Source organism: Pteronotus mesoamericanus, unplaced genomic scaffold, assembly GCF_021234165.1.
Source record: "Pteronotus mesoamericanus isolate MK-2021 breed Mesoamerican mustached bat unplaced genomic scaffold, CSHL_Meso_final contig_20, whole genome shotgun sequence".
In the NCBI taxonomy this organism is placed as follows: domain Eukaryota; kingdom Metazoa; phylum Chordata; class Mammalia; order Chiroptera; family Mormoopidae; genus Pteronotus; species Pteronotus mesoamericanus.
Window position 1 is genome coordinate 53,309,836 of NW_026555085.1, and position 15,267 is coordinate 53,325,102.

General features: G+C 34.0%; 1 protein-coding gene across 2 annotated transcripts in view; it reads left to right on the forward strand.

Moving 5' to 3' along the window:
- UFL1 (UFM1 specific ligase 1) overlaps positions 1 to 15,267 on the forward strand; it is a 33,834-nt gene that overhangs the window by 15,731 nt on the left and 2,836 nt on the right. For both annotated transcript variants that reach the window (XM_054569733.1, XM_054569732.1), the window contains exons 8-17: positions 629 to 775; positions 2,037 to 2,212; positions 3,388 to 3,567; positions 5,260 to 5,380; positions 7,427 to 7,543; positions 12,052 to 12,169; positions 13,217 to 13,383; positions 13,469 to 13,599; positions 14,375 to 14,455; positions 14,768 to 14,853. In XM_054569733.1, the coding sequence (XP_054425708.1) occupies positions 629 to 775; positions 2,037 to 2,212; positions 3,388 to 3,567; positions 5,260 to 5,380; positions 7,427 to 7,543; positions 12,052 to 12,169; positions 13,217 to 13,383; positions 13,469 to 13,599; positions 14,375 to 14,455; positions 14,768 to 14,853 (1,324 nt within the window). The remainder of the gene's footprint in view (positions 1 to 628; positions 776 to 2,036; positions 2,213 to 3,387; positions 3,568 to 5,259; positions 5,381 to 7,426; positions 7,544 to 12,051; positions 12,170 to 13,216; positions 13,384 to 13,468; positions 13,600 to 14,374; positions 14,456 to 14,767; positions 14,854 to 15,267) is intronic.

Genomic DNA, 15,267 nt, shown 5'->3' on the forward strand with positions numbered 1-15,267 from the left:
AGAAAATGAAAACATAAATAAAAAGACTTGTGCAGTGTGTGTCAGTTAGCTGGCAGAGTTGAGATTTGGACCTAGGCTATCTGCATCCAGATCAGTCCTCTTAACCACGGCATTGTACTTCTTTTTATAGGTAGCATTAAAATGTGTTGTTCCAACTTAAGCAGTGGACGTATAATAACTTATGTTCATGGCTTTATTCCACATTGTTGATTCTAATATGACCTAGGTATCTTGATTTTTCTAAATATGGTAACATCTGTTCTCAAAGTATTAATCATCTCCTTTTAAACAAAACATGAGATTAAATGATGCCTTTTTTTTTTCCTAAAATTACTCAAAGTAAAAATTCATGTTACTAGGCAGTTTTTACAAATTGAGCATCTTTAGCTAGTTGCCAAAATTTTCTGAATTTATGACCTGAATATTCTCATAAATGGCAGAAAAGTTTTGTCTAAAATACAGTGTCTTCATTTATGCAATTTAAACTTGAAATTGCATTTTTAAAGGGTAAGAATAACTAAATTGTAAAATAGTAAAGTTTGAGGTTGTTGGGTTTATTTTTGTTGTTTGTTTTTTTGAGATTTATACCTGCTATGATTTCTTTCTGTTTGTTTGGTTTTGTTTTAAGCTGTCCTTGAGGAACTTGTTAATAGTGGACGCCTACGAGGCACTGTGGTTGGTGGAAGACAAGATAAGGCGGTGTTTGTGCCTGACATCTATTCTAAAACACAAAGCACTTGGGTGGATTCCTTCTTCAGGCAGAATGGCTATCTAGGTAACTTTTTTTCCCTGAGATACTAGAAGTTCTTTCTAATACTAACCACATTCTTAGGAAGTTTTATAACAGTTCTCTGAGGGTAAAAGTAGTCACACTAGTTTTTTGTGGGTCTTTGAAGCTGAGTTTAGTTCCATAGTTATTGAACTGTTATAAAAAGTCCAAAATCTGGCATTACCTGTACCAACCTTCCAGTGATAAAAAATTTCAAGTAATTTTTAATGCATATAAAGTAATTATATTTATTATATTTTATGAAGTTGCCCAGTTCTTCAGGTATAATATCTTAGAAATATTTTTAATGGCTACCAACTTTATTATGTTAATTTTTATTACTTATCCAGTACTTCAGAAACATTGAAGATATTCTAAATTCAGCTTCCAAGGTTCTGTCATTTCAATAAAGTAGATTGATTGAACTTAGTCATTAAAGCAACTAACAAATAAATATATATATGTCACTTCAATTTTATAACCCAAGTCAAACCACGTAGAGATCAGTTCCTTTCTCGGTGATAAACCTGTATGAGAGTCATTAGTGTTCAAATACTTTAAATGCATGCTAGAATACAGGGTGTAGTTTGTTTTCTTGACTTTCCATAGTGTACTTTCCAGTTTTTTCAACTATGGACTTGAACTAGAACTTTGTTACAAATGGTTTTCATAAACATGATTATTTAGGGGCAGAGAGAGGACAGTAGATATCTTCAATAACTTTAATGGTTGTAAATTTGTCTTCATTTTTTACTTTTGTGTTATATGCTAAATCTCTTACTAGTTTAAATTAGACTGAAGAATTACTTTGTCTTAAGTTGTCTGATGAAACATCTGAAAAATAAATTTAGTTGCTTTATTTAACTGTAATAAGCAAAATAAATTCCAGTGCATGTTTCTTTATTTAAATCACTGTATTCTTTATCTACCCATTCTACTTTTATTTCTCTATAGTTCTCATGTTTCCCTTTGACCTCTCAGTTAGAGAGAGGGGTAAAATAGCTGGGATTGAGAAAGTACTTGAACCCATTTTTCTATAAATATGTTTAGTAATAAAAATTTGGGAAGGTAATATAAGCAGGGAATAGGTTGTTGTACATTTCTATGCTTTATTCTTTTTGAAAAAAAAATTAGGATACATTAGAAAAAAATTAGAATATTCTTTGTGCATCCACAAAGAATAGGGCTTGGTGGAATTTAACTTTTTCTAAGATCTGAAAACTGTGAAGATTGACAATTCTATTCCAACCTTGTGATGTATTTCTAGAATTTGATGCTTTGTCCAGACTTGGAATCCCAGATGCTGTGAGCTACGTAAAGAAAAGATACAAGAATGCACAACTCTTGTTTTTGAAAGCAGCTTGTGTTGGTCAAGGACTTGTGGATCAGGTGGAAGCATCAGTAGAGGAAGCCATCAGCTCTGGAACATGGGTTGATATTGCAGTATGTTTTGTTCTTTTTCTCCTTAATTTTTCTTTAAACCACTGACAACTGATATTTCACTAGCATATGCCCAATTTAAAACTCAGGATACATAAAGGTCTTGGCTTTAGAGCCAAATTCTAGCAGTCATTGTTTCAACAAAAATAATCTTAATCATTTTATGCTTAAAGATTTTCTAGTTTTTGAAGTGAGGTGACGTTTTATATATGGATAGTCAACAGCCGAGATTCTATAAATCTCAAACAAGCAAACACTAATAGCACTCATATAAGTGCTGCCACAGAGAAACTAATGAGACTTCTCACAATCTTATCCAAGCATTTACAGCTTTACTGGCATCAGGCTTCCTGTCTCATTCGTTTATTCCTTATCCGTTGATCTCTGCTTGTAAGTTAACACAAGCTGCTTTAGCACTGATAGCCTTTTCCAGTGTTCAGTGTTGACCTGCCTTTATTATGCCAAGAAGATAAGTGTAGATGAAGAGAATGAAACAAAAGGCCAATTCATTATTTACTAATTAGGGCCCAGACTCTGTATGTAGCAGAACATTGCTTGTTCTAGATATATGAGTTCCCAGAGATTACAGATCCAAGTGTTTATTCTTTCAACAAATTAAGTGACTTCCATTGGCCTGCAATCATTTTACTTGCTGGGAACGTGGTGTCCAGAAAACGTTCTTGCTTTCAGGGAGGGGTGCTTTCATTGGGGGTTAATAGTTAATGAAAATCATAATTTCATACACTAGAAAGAGCTAAAAAAGAAATATACTTTCGAGTTAAAGTTATCTAGACTTGATGGTGGATTGTTTGTAAATTTTATGAGAGGAACTGAGTGTGACTTGTAGGTTTGGAACCTAATCAACTGTGTAGAGAGTGGTACCATTAACTGAGGTGGGGAAGGGTAGGGGCAGATAGCCACAAATCAGTGTTGTTTGGACATGGTAAATTTCAAATTCCTATTAGGTATAGAGATAGGAAGGTTAGGGAAGCAGTAGGATTAGGGACCAGAACTCAGAATGATGGTAAAAGCAGAACTATAACTTGGGAGTTATCAGCATGTAGATGGTTCTGAAAGCCACTGGACCTAATGAGGGCATCTAGGGAGAGCACACATATAACAGGTGACTTATCTGTAATATATAGCATTTATGCTTTTCCATCTGTTTGTAATTCTAGCCTTTGCTACCCAGTTCTTTATCAGTTGAAGATGCTGCAATGTTGCTTCAACAAGTGATGAGAGCATTTAGCAAACAGCCTTCAGCTGTAGTCTTCAGTGACACAGTTGTAGTCAGTGAAAAATTTATAAATGACTGTACAGAACTCTTCAGTGAACTGATGCATCAAAAAGCTGAAAAGGTATGCCACATTTCCTCTCACCTAGCAAACCTAGCATTATTTTCATTTGACATCTTTTTAAAAACTGGGGTTAAGCTGTGTACTCAAAAATGAATGCTGTGTTTTATACATCATTTTCCTTTACTGTATTCTTTTTTTTTTTCTCTCCTGGAGTTGTTTTTCTTCTTCTTTATTTCCATGAGAACGTACAGATTAGAACTTAAGAGAGCTGATTTTATGAATTGAAATCATATAAATGAAATTACACACTTCTCAATTAAGTTACATGAAGTGAAGGTATTGGTCCAACATCAAAATCCATAAATACACAGTATATTTATCTATCACTATGTAACATACTTACTAAATCTGTCAGAGCCTCATTAATTTTACCTATTTGGGGTCCACAAACCAGATCATTTTCTGAGGAAAGAAAATGTTTGTTACTGTCAAAATTGATTAGTCCCTCAGAGCAACTGCTGTCAAAGTAGAGTTCATGCCAAGTCTGTGTTAAGAACTGATCAATTAATGTTTCTAGTTAACAGCAGCATCTACTTACAAAGCCTACTCACAAAAAGGTAGAACGAGCCCATTTATCTTAGACTGTTAATACATTTACATATTAAATATGTAAATAATTTGTATCTGTATTCCTTTTAAGTACTTTAATAGTCTAAAAAGAGATAATTTTCTACGTTTGAGCTGCTAAGTAGCAGAGAGGAGTAAAAAGTGCACAGCATTAATGTCGGTAAATCTGAGTTCTATTCCCAACTTGTTTACTCGCTATTTGTCTTTGGACAACTAGACCTCCAGTTTCCTCATCGCCAAAGAAAGGATAGTGCTTCCTGGTCTCCAAAGGATAAATGTGAATGAAGGATGCACATAAAGGTTGTCTGTTACATGGTAGCTACCATTACTAAATGCTTATATTATTATTTTTGTGACCTGCTGCTGAAATAAGAACTTAACGTGGTCATCAGTTTTTTTCCTTGTGCTCCTCCCTCCAAACACAAAAATAAACTCAGAAAAAAAAGGCGATTTTATCATCTGAACTGTCAACATTCTAGACATTTTTCTTCAGGAAACCAAAAGGGAAATACCATTTTTAACATGAAAATGTACTTTTATCACTATGGATATGAACCCTTTTCCATGATAAAGAACCAGTTTCTGAACTGGGAAATAGTTCAATATTCTTAACACACATTTTTTTAAAAGCAGAAATCAAGAATGAGTCCAGAGAGGGGGATGAGTCTATATCCTAAGTATGCAGTTCATATATGCTCATTACAGTGGAGTTGGCAGGGTGGAGGGGGCTTTTATCTTTTTAATAATCTCGGGTGTCCGGGGATGGTATGGACTTGGGAGTCTCGAAAAGAAACAGAGTAAGGGTCATCTGTTAAGCAGTGGCGAAGCCAGCCAGTAACAGCTGAAGAGGATTATATTTGATGCTTTGTGATCAGTAGTTCAGTACCCAGATAGGATTTCTCGTTTGCTGATAATGGATAAAAAAAATCCAAGATTAGCAAAGAAAGAGACTGATTTTTGGCAAAGAGAAACAGTCTCAGTGGCACCCGTGAGACAGATCTGTAGAGCTCTTAGCAATGAAACCGAACAAGAATAATTAAGATGTGAGTATATGAACAACTTTTATTTTACGCTTTCTGTAATGTTCTGTATTTATGACTACCAAAAAATCATGTTTTATTTTAGGAACTGAAAAGTAATCCTGTTCATTTAGTAACTGAAGAAGATCTGAAACAAGTCTCCATTTTAGAAAACATTAATACAGGTAAAAAGGATAAAAAAGATGAACGAAGAAGAAAAGCAACAGGTAAATTATTTAAAAAGAAAGTTCAAAGATGAGTTTTTTTCTTTGTTGCAGTGAACTCTGCATGTGTTAGGCGCTTTGAAATGTCTTTTATTTAGTCAGGTCACCTTTGACTGCTAATATTAATCAAATGTTTTGCTAATGAATCAAATTTGTATTATAAAAATGGAAATATTGGCGATTACTTATTCTGTGTTTTCCTTGTGAGAGCTAGTTAATTTAATGCTTGGTCCGTCTACTGCTGTTCCCCCCTTAGCCTGTATGCTCCATCCCAGTAGTCAGCAGCCTTTTTTCCTTACTGTTGTCAGAGTTGGCACGTTTACCTCAAGGCCTTTACACTAGCTATTCTCTCTACCTGGAATGTTCTCTCCTGAACGTCAAGTAACTGGTTCCTTTTTGTCATTTAGAGATAAACCAAATATCACTTTTATCACTGTGATGTGTGTTATTATTTGGGAACCTTGTCCATCTCGTTTGTTTGTTTGTTTGTTTGTTTGTTTCCCTAGTACTTAGAACTCCCGTTGACATGTTTTACGTGATCTATAAATATTTATCAAATAAATGAATTTTCCAAGGAGATGCTATTTTTTAAAATTTAGAGTTGCTAGAAATTATTCTAGGTGGTACTGGTATACTAGTAACTTGCATTTCGAAACTAGCTTGTATTTTCTATAATTTTTATAGTAGGAACAATTTTTATTTGCTGTGGGAATGCACTCCTGTTTCTTTGAGATCATTTTCTTTCCGCTTCAAAGGCCATTTTCTGTAGTCATTCAAAAATGACATTTTGAAATTTCGCACTATTCTAGGAAAACTATGTAGTAAATCACTTCAGTGAATCAGTAGTATTCACAGTCATGGATAGTTTATCATAGTATTTGAAGATACAGTTATAAATTCACCTTGCCAGCATAAGTAGTCTATTTTATTTCTTCTAAAAATTCAGGATCATTTGGTATTTTGTCTCAGTGGTAGTACTATTATTGTATTATAATAGTTGAGTTACAATGCATGGAAAGATGCCAGACATGAACATCTTCCTCATAAGAAACTAATTACCAAATACAATAAAAAGCACATTCACTTTGGACTTGTGCTTCTAAAAAATTTTTTTTCTTTCATAAAGTAAGGAAAAATAAATTAGAACATACAATTTTATGATATGAAATTTAAGGTAATTTTATGTAGAATTAAAAAAATCTTTATTAAAAAATGAACTTTTATGAATATATTCTCAATATTCAATTCCACTATTAGTGTATTTTTTATCAGATAGATATTTTAAATTTAAGTTCTAATAAAGAAATAATTCAATAACACTTTTTACTCTTATTTACAGTGTTTTAGTTTATTTCAGAAATGTTGGTTTTTTAGCTTTTATTTAACCAGTAGGCAGTTGAGATATATTTTTTTCTACTAAACCAATTTAATATTCATGGTGCACATTTTTAGGTGCTTTATAATACTTATTGAGCACCTCTTACACGTCAAGCATTTGCTTTAACCCCAAAGATACGAATATTAGTGAAACATGCTTCCTGCTCTCAAGAAGTTTATTATCTTGTTGGGTGATAGAAGAATCAGGATATCTCCTATAATTATGGTTAGTAATTTTTCACAAGAAATTAAAAACAAGTATAATTAAATTTGGGAAGAATTATTATAGAGGATATTCATGAGTCTGTGGTAACTGAAGGGCAAATGAAGGTACATTTCTTTTGAGGAAGATAGAAAAGGAGGTAAATGAATGGGTTCAGCCAAGAAAAAGTCAAAGCTACAGAAAAGATGTGTTATTAGAGACGGAGCACGAGACTGCATTTAGAGCACATAGACTATCTAAGGGAGTTGTTCAAATTCAAGAGATTTCATATTTATTGGATTTACAAAACTTCTGTTTTAATAAAGAAACTTTGACATTAAAACTTAGCTAAAAGTTTATTATTTGGCTTTTATTTTTCTGCTGTAAAGTTAAATATGACAATATAGTGTCATCATTTTTTTTAAATGGTAGTAAGTAAGGTAATACTAACTAATGTCATTTTCTACTAGAGGGCAGCGGAAGTGTAAGAGGAGGAGGTGGTGGCAATGCCAGAGAGTACAAAATTAAAAAAATCAAGAAGAAAGGAAGAAAAGATGAGGATAGTGATGATGAGTCATCTCACACTGGTTTGTAGCATTATTTTACTCTTTCTTTGTAAATGCATGGTTTTTTAAAATATTTTCTTAATATGCATACAGTTAGGTGTATATGCTTATACAGGAAGTCCTTGCTTTGCACAGTTTCAGTGGGCATAAATTTCAGTTAAATGACATTAGTCCCTAACAAAATGTGGTTCATATTTCCACATTGAACCACAAATGTGGTTCATGACCAAGGTGTGTCACCTGAGCAATTGCATGAAGTACTAACTTTGCCGCTAGCTCCTGAGCCCACAAATCAGCACATAATAGCAGATGTACATCATGATCTATGACGATCACATCACTTATTTCAGTTTGTCAGAGACTGGTCACTATGCATCTGTTGTTCACTTTTTGCACAGACAGGGCATGTGGCTATGTAGCCTCACTGTTTCCAAGTGGTAGATCCATGTGACATTTTACAAAAATGGATAATCAAAAGAGGGAATTGGCCATCAAAGATGAAAGTGCAGCAAATAAAAAATAACACTGTTAATCAAATAGGAATCAAGAATAAATGGAGTTACAGAAAAAGTAGTTGACTGTGGGAATGTTGACATGCCACTGTTCTAGGGCCTCTAGCTGTGTAGCCAAAGGAACTTGGTAAAGGTGCATTTATTGATGTAAATGAGGAAAGTGATTGTGACAGAAAGGATGAAAATATCTTAGAGGATGTGTAAAGTTAGCAAAAAACTTCATATTAGGAATTCGCAGAGGTGTTTCACAGTGTTAAAAGGGTAAGGGGTAAAATGTTGTAGAGTTAAAAATGGAGGAGGACAGCTTGCCAAGGCATAGAAAAGAGGCCCTGTATTGTAAATTACAGGGTGAGAAGTAGGCAAGCACAGTTCAAACTATTCTTGATTAGTTTTTTGCAAAGAAATAAAACACTTTTATTCTCAATATTTGTGATGAGCTATAGTGTAGTAAATTGTAAGTATGTTCTATTTTTCATTTCCCTATACATTTGTAACCACTAGTAAGAGCTTTTAATGTTTTCACAAACATTTTTAAAAGATCACAGAAAAATTGTATATTTTCCCATCCTTTATTAAGATTTTGGTGTAGTTTCAGTTTGCAGAGTCGTTATTATGGTCTCCCACTGCTTTGCAAAACAAGTTATAGTATTTTATGAAAAGTGTATTTCTGAAAATTTAAGTAGAAAACATTCATTTTATACACATTTCATTTTTATGATAGCACCAAATTGGTCAGTTGCTTCTAAGGAGGAGAATTAACTATATGCATCTTTCTTTTTCTATACTTGTTAGTATTTGTTATTTTAAGTTAGCAAGAGACATCCTTATTTTTCTAAATAAAATTAGGATACTTTGTTTTAAGAAAATAACAAAGGATGATACTTCACACTTCCTTTTCCCCAGCAAAAAGGGAAAGAAAATTGAAATAATGATAATTTAAGATATTTATTTTACCTTTTCCACAGTTTTCGTGATGTATTATTTTAAATACTTATTAAAAAAGATTTTTTAAAAGTATTCTAAGATAGATAAAAATAGCTACTGTTCTTGTCAATTAATGTGTAAAACAATATTAATATTACACAATTTAATATTACACAATAATGTGGGAGGGTTTACACAATAATGTGTAAAACAATATTAATTAAAGGAAGAGTATCTTCATAGAAGCTACTACCTCTACCCTTATTTTAAATATTATTAAGACTGTTCTATGAGGGTTTTACTTTTCCATTGATAAATAGATTTCCCCACTTCCCAGATACAGTAGGAATGAAGGTGCATTTAAGAAAAAACTTCTCAAAGATTCTCCAGGATGGTGGCCTAAGTAAACATGTCACACCTCCTTGCTCAGCCACATCAGAAATACAACTGAACTGTAGAACAACCATAGAACTCAGAGCTGTCAGAAATCCAGATGAATGGAAGTTCTACAACTTCGGAATTGAAAAAGAAACCACATCCATCCAGACTGGTAGTGGAGGCAGAGATGCAGAGATGTGGAACAGACTGGTCCCACAGCCACGTGTGGTGGATAAAAATCAGGAGGGATATCCTTGGGAACAAGGGGTCCCAGCCCCATACCACGCCCCCCAGCCCAGGGCTCCAGTGCCAAGAAGAGAAGTCCCCATAACTTCTGGCTGTGAAAATTAGTGGGGATTGAGTCAGTGGAAGAAACTTCTGGATTCCCAAACAGTATTTCTTAAAGGGCCCATGCACAGACTTAACTTAGACTCACTCCCTCTGAGCTCCAGCATTAGGGCAGCAGCTTGAAAAGTGCCAGTGGCATATAGGGAGAAACTGAAGTGTCTGGCATCAGGGTGTGAGCTGGGGCAGCTTTGTCTTAAACAGAACTGCTGGCGAGAAGTCATTGTTCCTTTTCTGAGCTCTCCTCCCGCAGAGCCATAGATCAGTAGACACTATATTTGAGACTCTGTCAACCTGGCTCACACTCTTTGCCCTACCCTGGTGATTCCCTGAGGCTTTGCATCACCCAGCTTATGGGCACACCCAAGCTATTAACCGTGGCTTTTCCATACGAATGGCTTGTCTTGGCTCATGCTTCAGACTCTCCTAAATTCTCTCAAACAAGCAGCAGCCAGCTTCAGCGAGCACCCGTACCTTTTGCTAAGTGGCCCCAGGCCCCACGCTAACAGCATCTGGCCTTGGTTCACAGCCTGGCTACACTTGGGCACCTCTAAGCCCAGCACAAGTAGCAGTTATTTGCAGTTTGCTTTATAGCTTATGCCAAGTGGCCTTAGAAAGAACAGAGGTAGTGGCTGACCTTGGCCTATACCTCCTTGGGAAACCCTAGAGCCTGTGCACCTAGTGTATAGGGCACTTATACACTATACACTATACACTTATACACTTATACACTAGAAGGGCAGTTAAAGGGCTGCCCAGACAAGAAAAAGCTAATCACTGAACCATTATTATATGAAATGTTAAAGGGACTTAAGAAAAAGAAGAAGATCAAAACTATAAACAATGGCAAAAATACGTATCTGTTAACAATTGAATCTAAAAGTCTAAGCAAACAAGTAGAACAGAAAAAGAAGCATAGATACAGAGAACATTTTGATGATTGCGAGAAGGGAGGGTGATATGGGGTAATGGGTGAAAAGGAGAAGGGATTAAGAAGTACAAATTGGTAGTTATAAACGAGTCACGGGAATATAAAGTACAGTATAGGAAAGGGAGTAACCAAAGAACTTACAGGTGTGACCCATGGACATGAACAATGATATGGGGATTGCCTAAGGGAGTAGGGGGTGCTGGGTGGAAGGAGGCAAAGGGGGAAAAATTGGGACAACTAATATCATCAATAAAATATAATTAAATACCTAAAATATTCTAAATATTAAAAGACTTCTCTAATATCTGCAACCTTAATAATTATTAAATGGGGCATGTGTTACACATTTAGGGCATAGATTATGGAGAGGGGCTATAAAGGTATAGTTAAACCATTCTACCTAAAAAAAAAAAAGGGTAATTTCATTGCTTTTGAAAAATGATTGTGTTGTAATCTCCGAAATTAACTAAAATATAGGATCAACTCAAAGAATACTAGAAGGAAATACAATTTAATAATTTCAAATGCCTGCACGAAGCAAAGAAATCAGAAGCTTTGGTATGAAACAAGAATGAATAGGTCTCAAAAAGACAGGATAGTACTCATCTGTTCTAAAGCTATAATCTCAACTACTTCTATCTTTATGCATAGTGAAATTTGACTTTTGAGCTATTTTTATTTCTCAGGGTTCAATTTTAGAGTCATTACCTAATTTAGCTGAAATTAATCACTTTAATATTTTCATAATTAATAAATATTTTTAGCTTTCTTTATCCGCAGTCTATACTTTTCCAACTGAGTAAGCATGACATTTCCACAATTAACAGTTATTTCCATTAGTAGCTGCATACAAATTTTCCTTGGTATAGAATTATTTTTGTGAGAGCAAAAATAAATTATAGGTGTAAAATTACGAGGTTTCTTTTAAATCTATGCCTTTGCAAAAGGACAGTTTTTACCTTAATTCTAATACGCTTGTGGTTCACTTGATTATAAAGAATTTTCCTGAAGATGTTAGGTAGATTATAAGGATGACTTGATTTTTAGTAATATTCATTTTTATAAAGAAGGAAATTCTTCTCAGTATCCATCATTGTTCAACAAAGAGAATGTATTCGTTCCTAAAAGATTCTCATCCATGTTAGATGAGAGAAAATGATCAATTACTTTTTGATTGACTTGTAGAAAATAGTCATTAAACGAAGTTAGAAAAATATAACTCAAAAAATGCTGCTATATACCCTATTTTAAAAATTATTTTTGTAGGTTATTATTTGATATGGGCAACTTTAGTGTCAGAAATTACTATCACAGTTTTTGTGATAGGCAGTGAATGGATGACCATCTTATTAAATACGTTAATGTAAAATAATTTCCTTTATGTTATTGCTCATTTGTTTTATTCTTGTTTTCTTCCTCATTGCTCATTACTATTATAGGAAAGAAGAAGCCAGAGATTACTTTTATGTTCCAGGATGAGATTGAAGACTTTTTAAGAAAACGTGTACAAGATGCCCCAGAGGAGTTTATTTCTGAACTAGCTGAATACTTAATAAAGCAAGTATATAACATGTTTTTTTTCTGGTTGATGATAGAAATTCAGTGAGTTACTAAATAAAATTTTCACCAAGATGATAGAAAACATATATTTTAGTGTTTTTTTCCAAAGCTTAGAATTTATTCTAGTCGCCAAATTCCAGACTTTGTTTGCCTACAGAGGCAGTTCAACAAACATTTAAATGCTTTGGGCAAGGCAGTATGAGGAATAAAAGGCAGGAGTGTGGGGGTGTCCTCGTTCACCATTCACCTGTCTTACAATTCTAGGTGCAAGTAAACCACAAGCACTAATCACTGGCTTGTCTCTTACATAACATCCGAAAAGGAGAAAGGATCATTTTCTATCTAGATTTAGCAGAAAGCACACAATGCACCTTTAGGGAGAAAATAAAGTAGCAAACTGTCTCCAAAGAGAATAAATTTAGCACTAATTTGAAATGAGCCAGGCTAAATTTATTTTTACACAGAAATTGTGTTTTACTTGACCATTACTAGCTATTGTGGTCTTTTCTCCAATTAGTAGCTTCATTGTGTAAAGGCATCTAAGTTTTTGAATTTAGAAATCTAACTTTTTCGTGAGGTGAATTCATTAAATAGTCATTTTTATATGTAAAAAGCTGAAATAGTTACTAATTATTTGCCATTACTTCTTCAATTAATCTTTCCTGAGTTGAACACAAAAAGATTTTTTTAATGCATTATGTTTTATAGTACTTTACAAATCCAGAATGGGGAACAGATTTAGAATGTACTGTTCTCCAAATTGAATTTCAAAAGATGATCTGAATTTAATTTGAATTGAAGCTTTTGTTGTTTTTGTTGTCTTTAGCACAATAACTGAATACTTTAAAATTGAGAAAAATAATCCACTTAAGTTACAACTTCTGGGATGGAGGACAGGTTCTTGAAACCTGTTCTCCAAATTAATCTCATTTGTTTAAAAGAAGAGAGATGTTTTTATAAAACTTATTTCCATAGAATCAAAATTTTTCACCTGTGTAAACCCAGTATGTTTTAATAGAGTAAATATGTTTATTTTGTTCACAGACCTCTTAATAAAATTTACCTCGAGGTGGTACGTTCAGTATTCATGTCTTCAACAACTTCTGCCTCTGGAACTGGCAGAAAGCGCACAATCAAGGACTTGCAAGAAGAGGTTTCAAATCTATACAATAATATTCGATTATTTGAAAAAGGGATCAAGTTCTTTACAGGTATACTTAGTACTGTTTTCTTCATTTATTAATTCTCATAGTTTTTCTTGGACCTTCACTTTAATAAAGCACCTTTATTTTTCAGATGATACACAGACTGCTCTTACCAAACACTTGCTAAAGACAGTTTGTACTGATGTCACTAATCTCATTTTCAACTTCTTAGCTTCGGATTTAATGATGGCAGTCGATGATCCTGCAGCCATTACAAGTGAAGTACGTCTTGATTTCCTTGCCAGTCTTGATGTGTTTTGTTGTGATATCTGAGCATATTTTATTTTCTCATATCTGAAATAGTCTAAAACAAAAAGAGAGAAAAAAGTTTTTAGGAAACAAATCAATAAGATTTTTAGGTCAAGTTTAGTACAATGTATATACAATTGCTAGCAGTATTGGTAATATAACCAGTCTGTTAAAAGTAATGATGCTTAATTACCCGGGAACCAACAGCTTTATTTTTTTCCTAGTTATTGGTTAGTCACATTCCATTTTCCTGCTGAGTTGCAGGTCCCTTAATGTTCAAGCCAGATTCCTTAGCTTTGCAGCCATTTTCTTTTAGTCACACTATCTCATTTCAATATTTATACTAATTCTGAGGAGAATTAGTCCCTAAGAGAACTCTTGTTCTCGATTCCCCCACCCCGCCTCAGCTCTCCCTCCCTCCCTCTCTCCCTCCCTCCCTCTCTCTCTCTCTCTCTCTCTGTTTCTCTGTCTCTTTCTTTCTCTCTCATCTTCCTCTTTTACTGCTGGCAGATGAGAAGAGTAGGGCTGCGTCTGTTCTCTTTGGCTGACAGGCGATTGCTAGTTCTCTGATTTGAGAAGGTTTTCAGCATATCATTGTTCCTAGTTTTGAGATATAAAATTCAAGAACGAAGATCAATTCCATTCAACATATGTTATAGCAATAAATGTTTTTTTGTGTTTCATTTTGTTTGATCTTATATCTAACATCTCTCAAAATCACAATACCTAAAGAATTTTTTCCCCATAGGTAAGAAAAAAAATTTTAAGTAAATTATCAGAAGAAACTAAAGTAGCTCTCACAAAACTCCATAGCTCCTTGAATGAAAAGGTAAGTAAAGTTTGATTTTATTTAGATATATATTGGAGCTAAAATTTGTGACCTTTGAGTAGATTTTTATTGGAATAATTTTAAGCTAAGTCTAAAACTAGTATTCTGCACCCAGCTATCTTTTTAGGAGGTAAAGGAGGAGACCAAGTTGGGGGCAGTTTACCCTCTTTAAAGTCCTAAGTCACAATTTCAAATTTAATGACAAAATTTTTAAAAATTCTATCTAGAGTATGCAGTTATAAAATAGTATCAATTGTTGTGCTTTCTTTAGTCAACTGTTTATAAAAATCATGGTGTTAAATACCTTTTCAGAGCATAGAAGACTTTCTTTCTTGTCTGGATTCTGCAGCAGAAACATGTGATATTATGGTGAAAAAGGGAGACAAAAAAAGGGAAAGGTAACAATGAATTAATCTATATTATTAATCAGCTCTTAGATGTGTTATATCTGAAATTGGAATTCGACTCTCTGAATCTTGCCTAGAGAACTGTTGTGTCTAAACGATTGCACACCTTCAGGCATATTCAGTCTTACTATACTTCAGTATCCCTCTCCGACTCTCCTTGATAAGGTAACAGAGTTCCTTAATGCCACAGTTGATAAGCCTGGGAACTTTTTGTTAGCTGCAAGACCTTCTTCACAGGAAACCTATTTAAATGAATGCTCTTCTGTTTGAGCTCCTACAATTCAAAATAAAAAGAGTGTTTTGAGTATCTTTCTATATTGTTTTTTCTATCATTTTCTAGCCTATTAGTTTACCCATGCCATTTAAGGTTATGTGTGTCTGTATCCCATATCTAAAAAGGTCCCT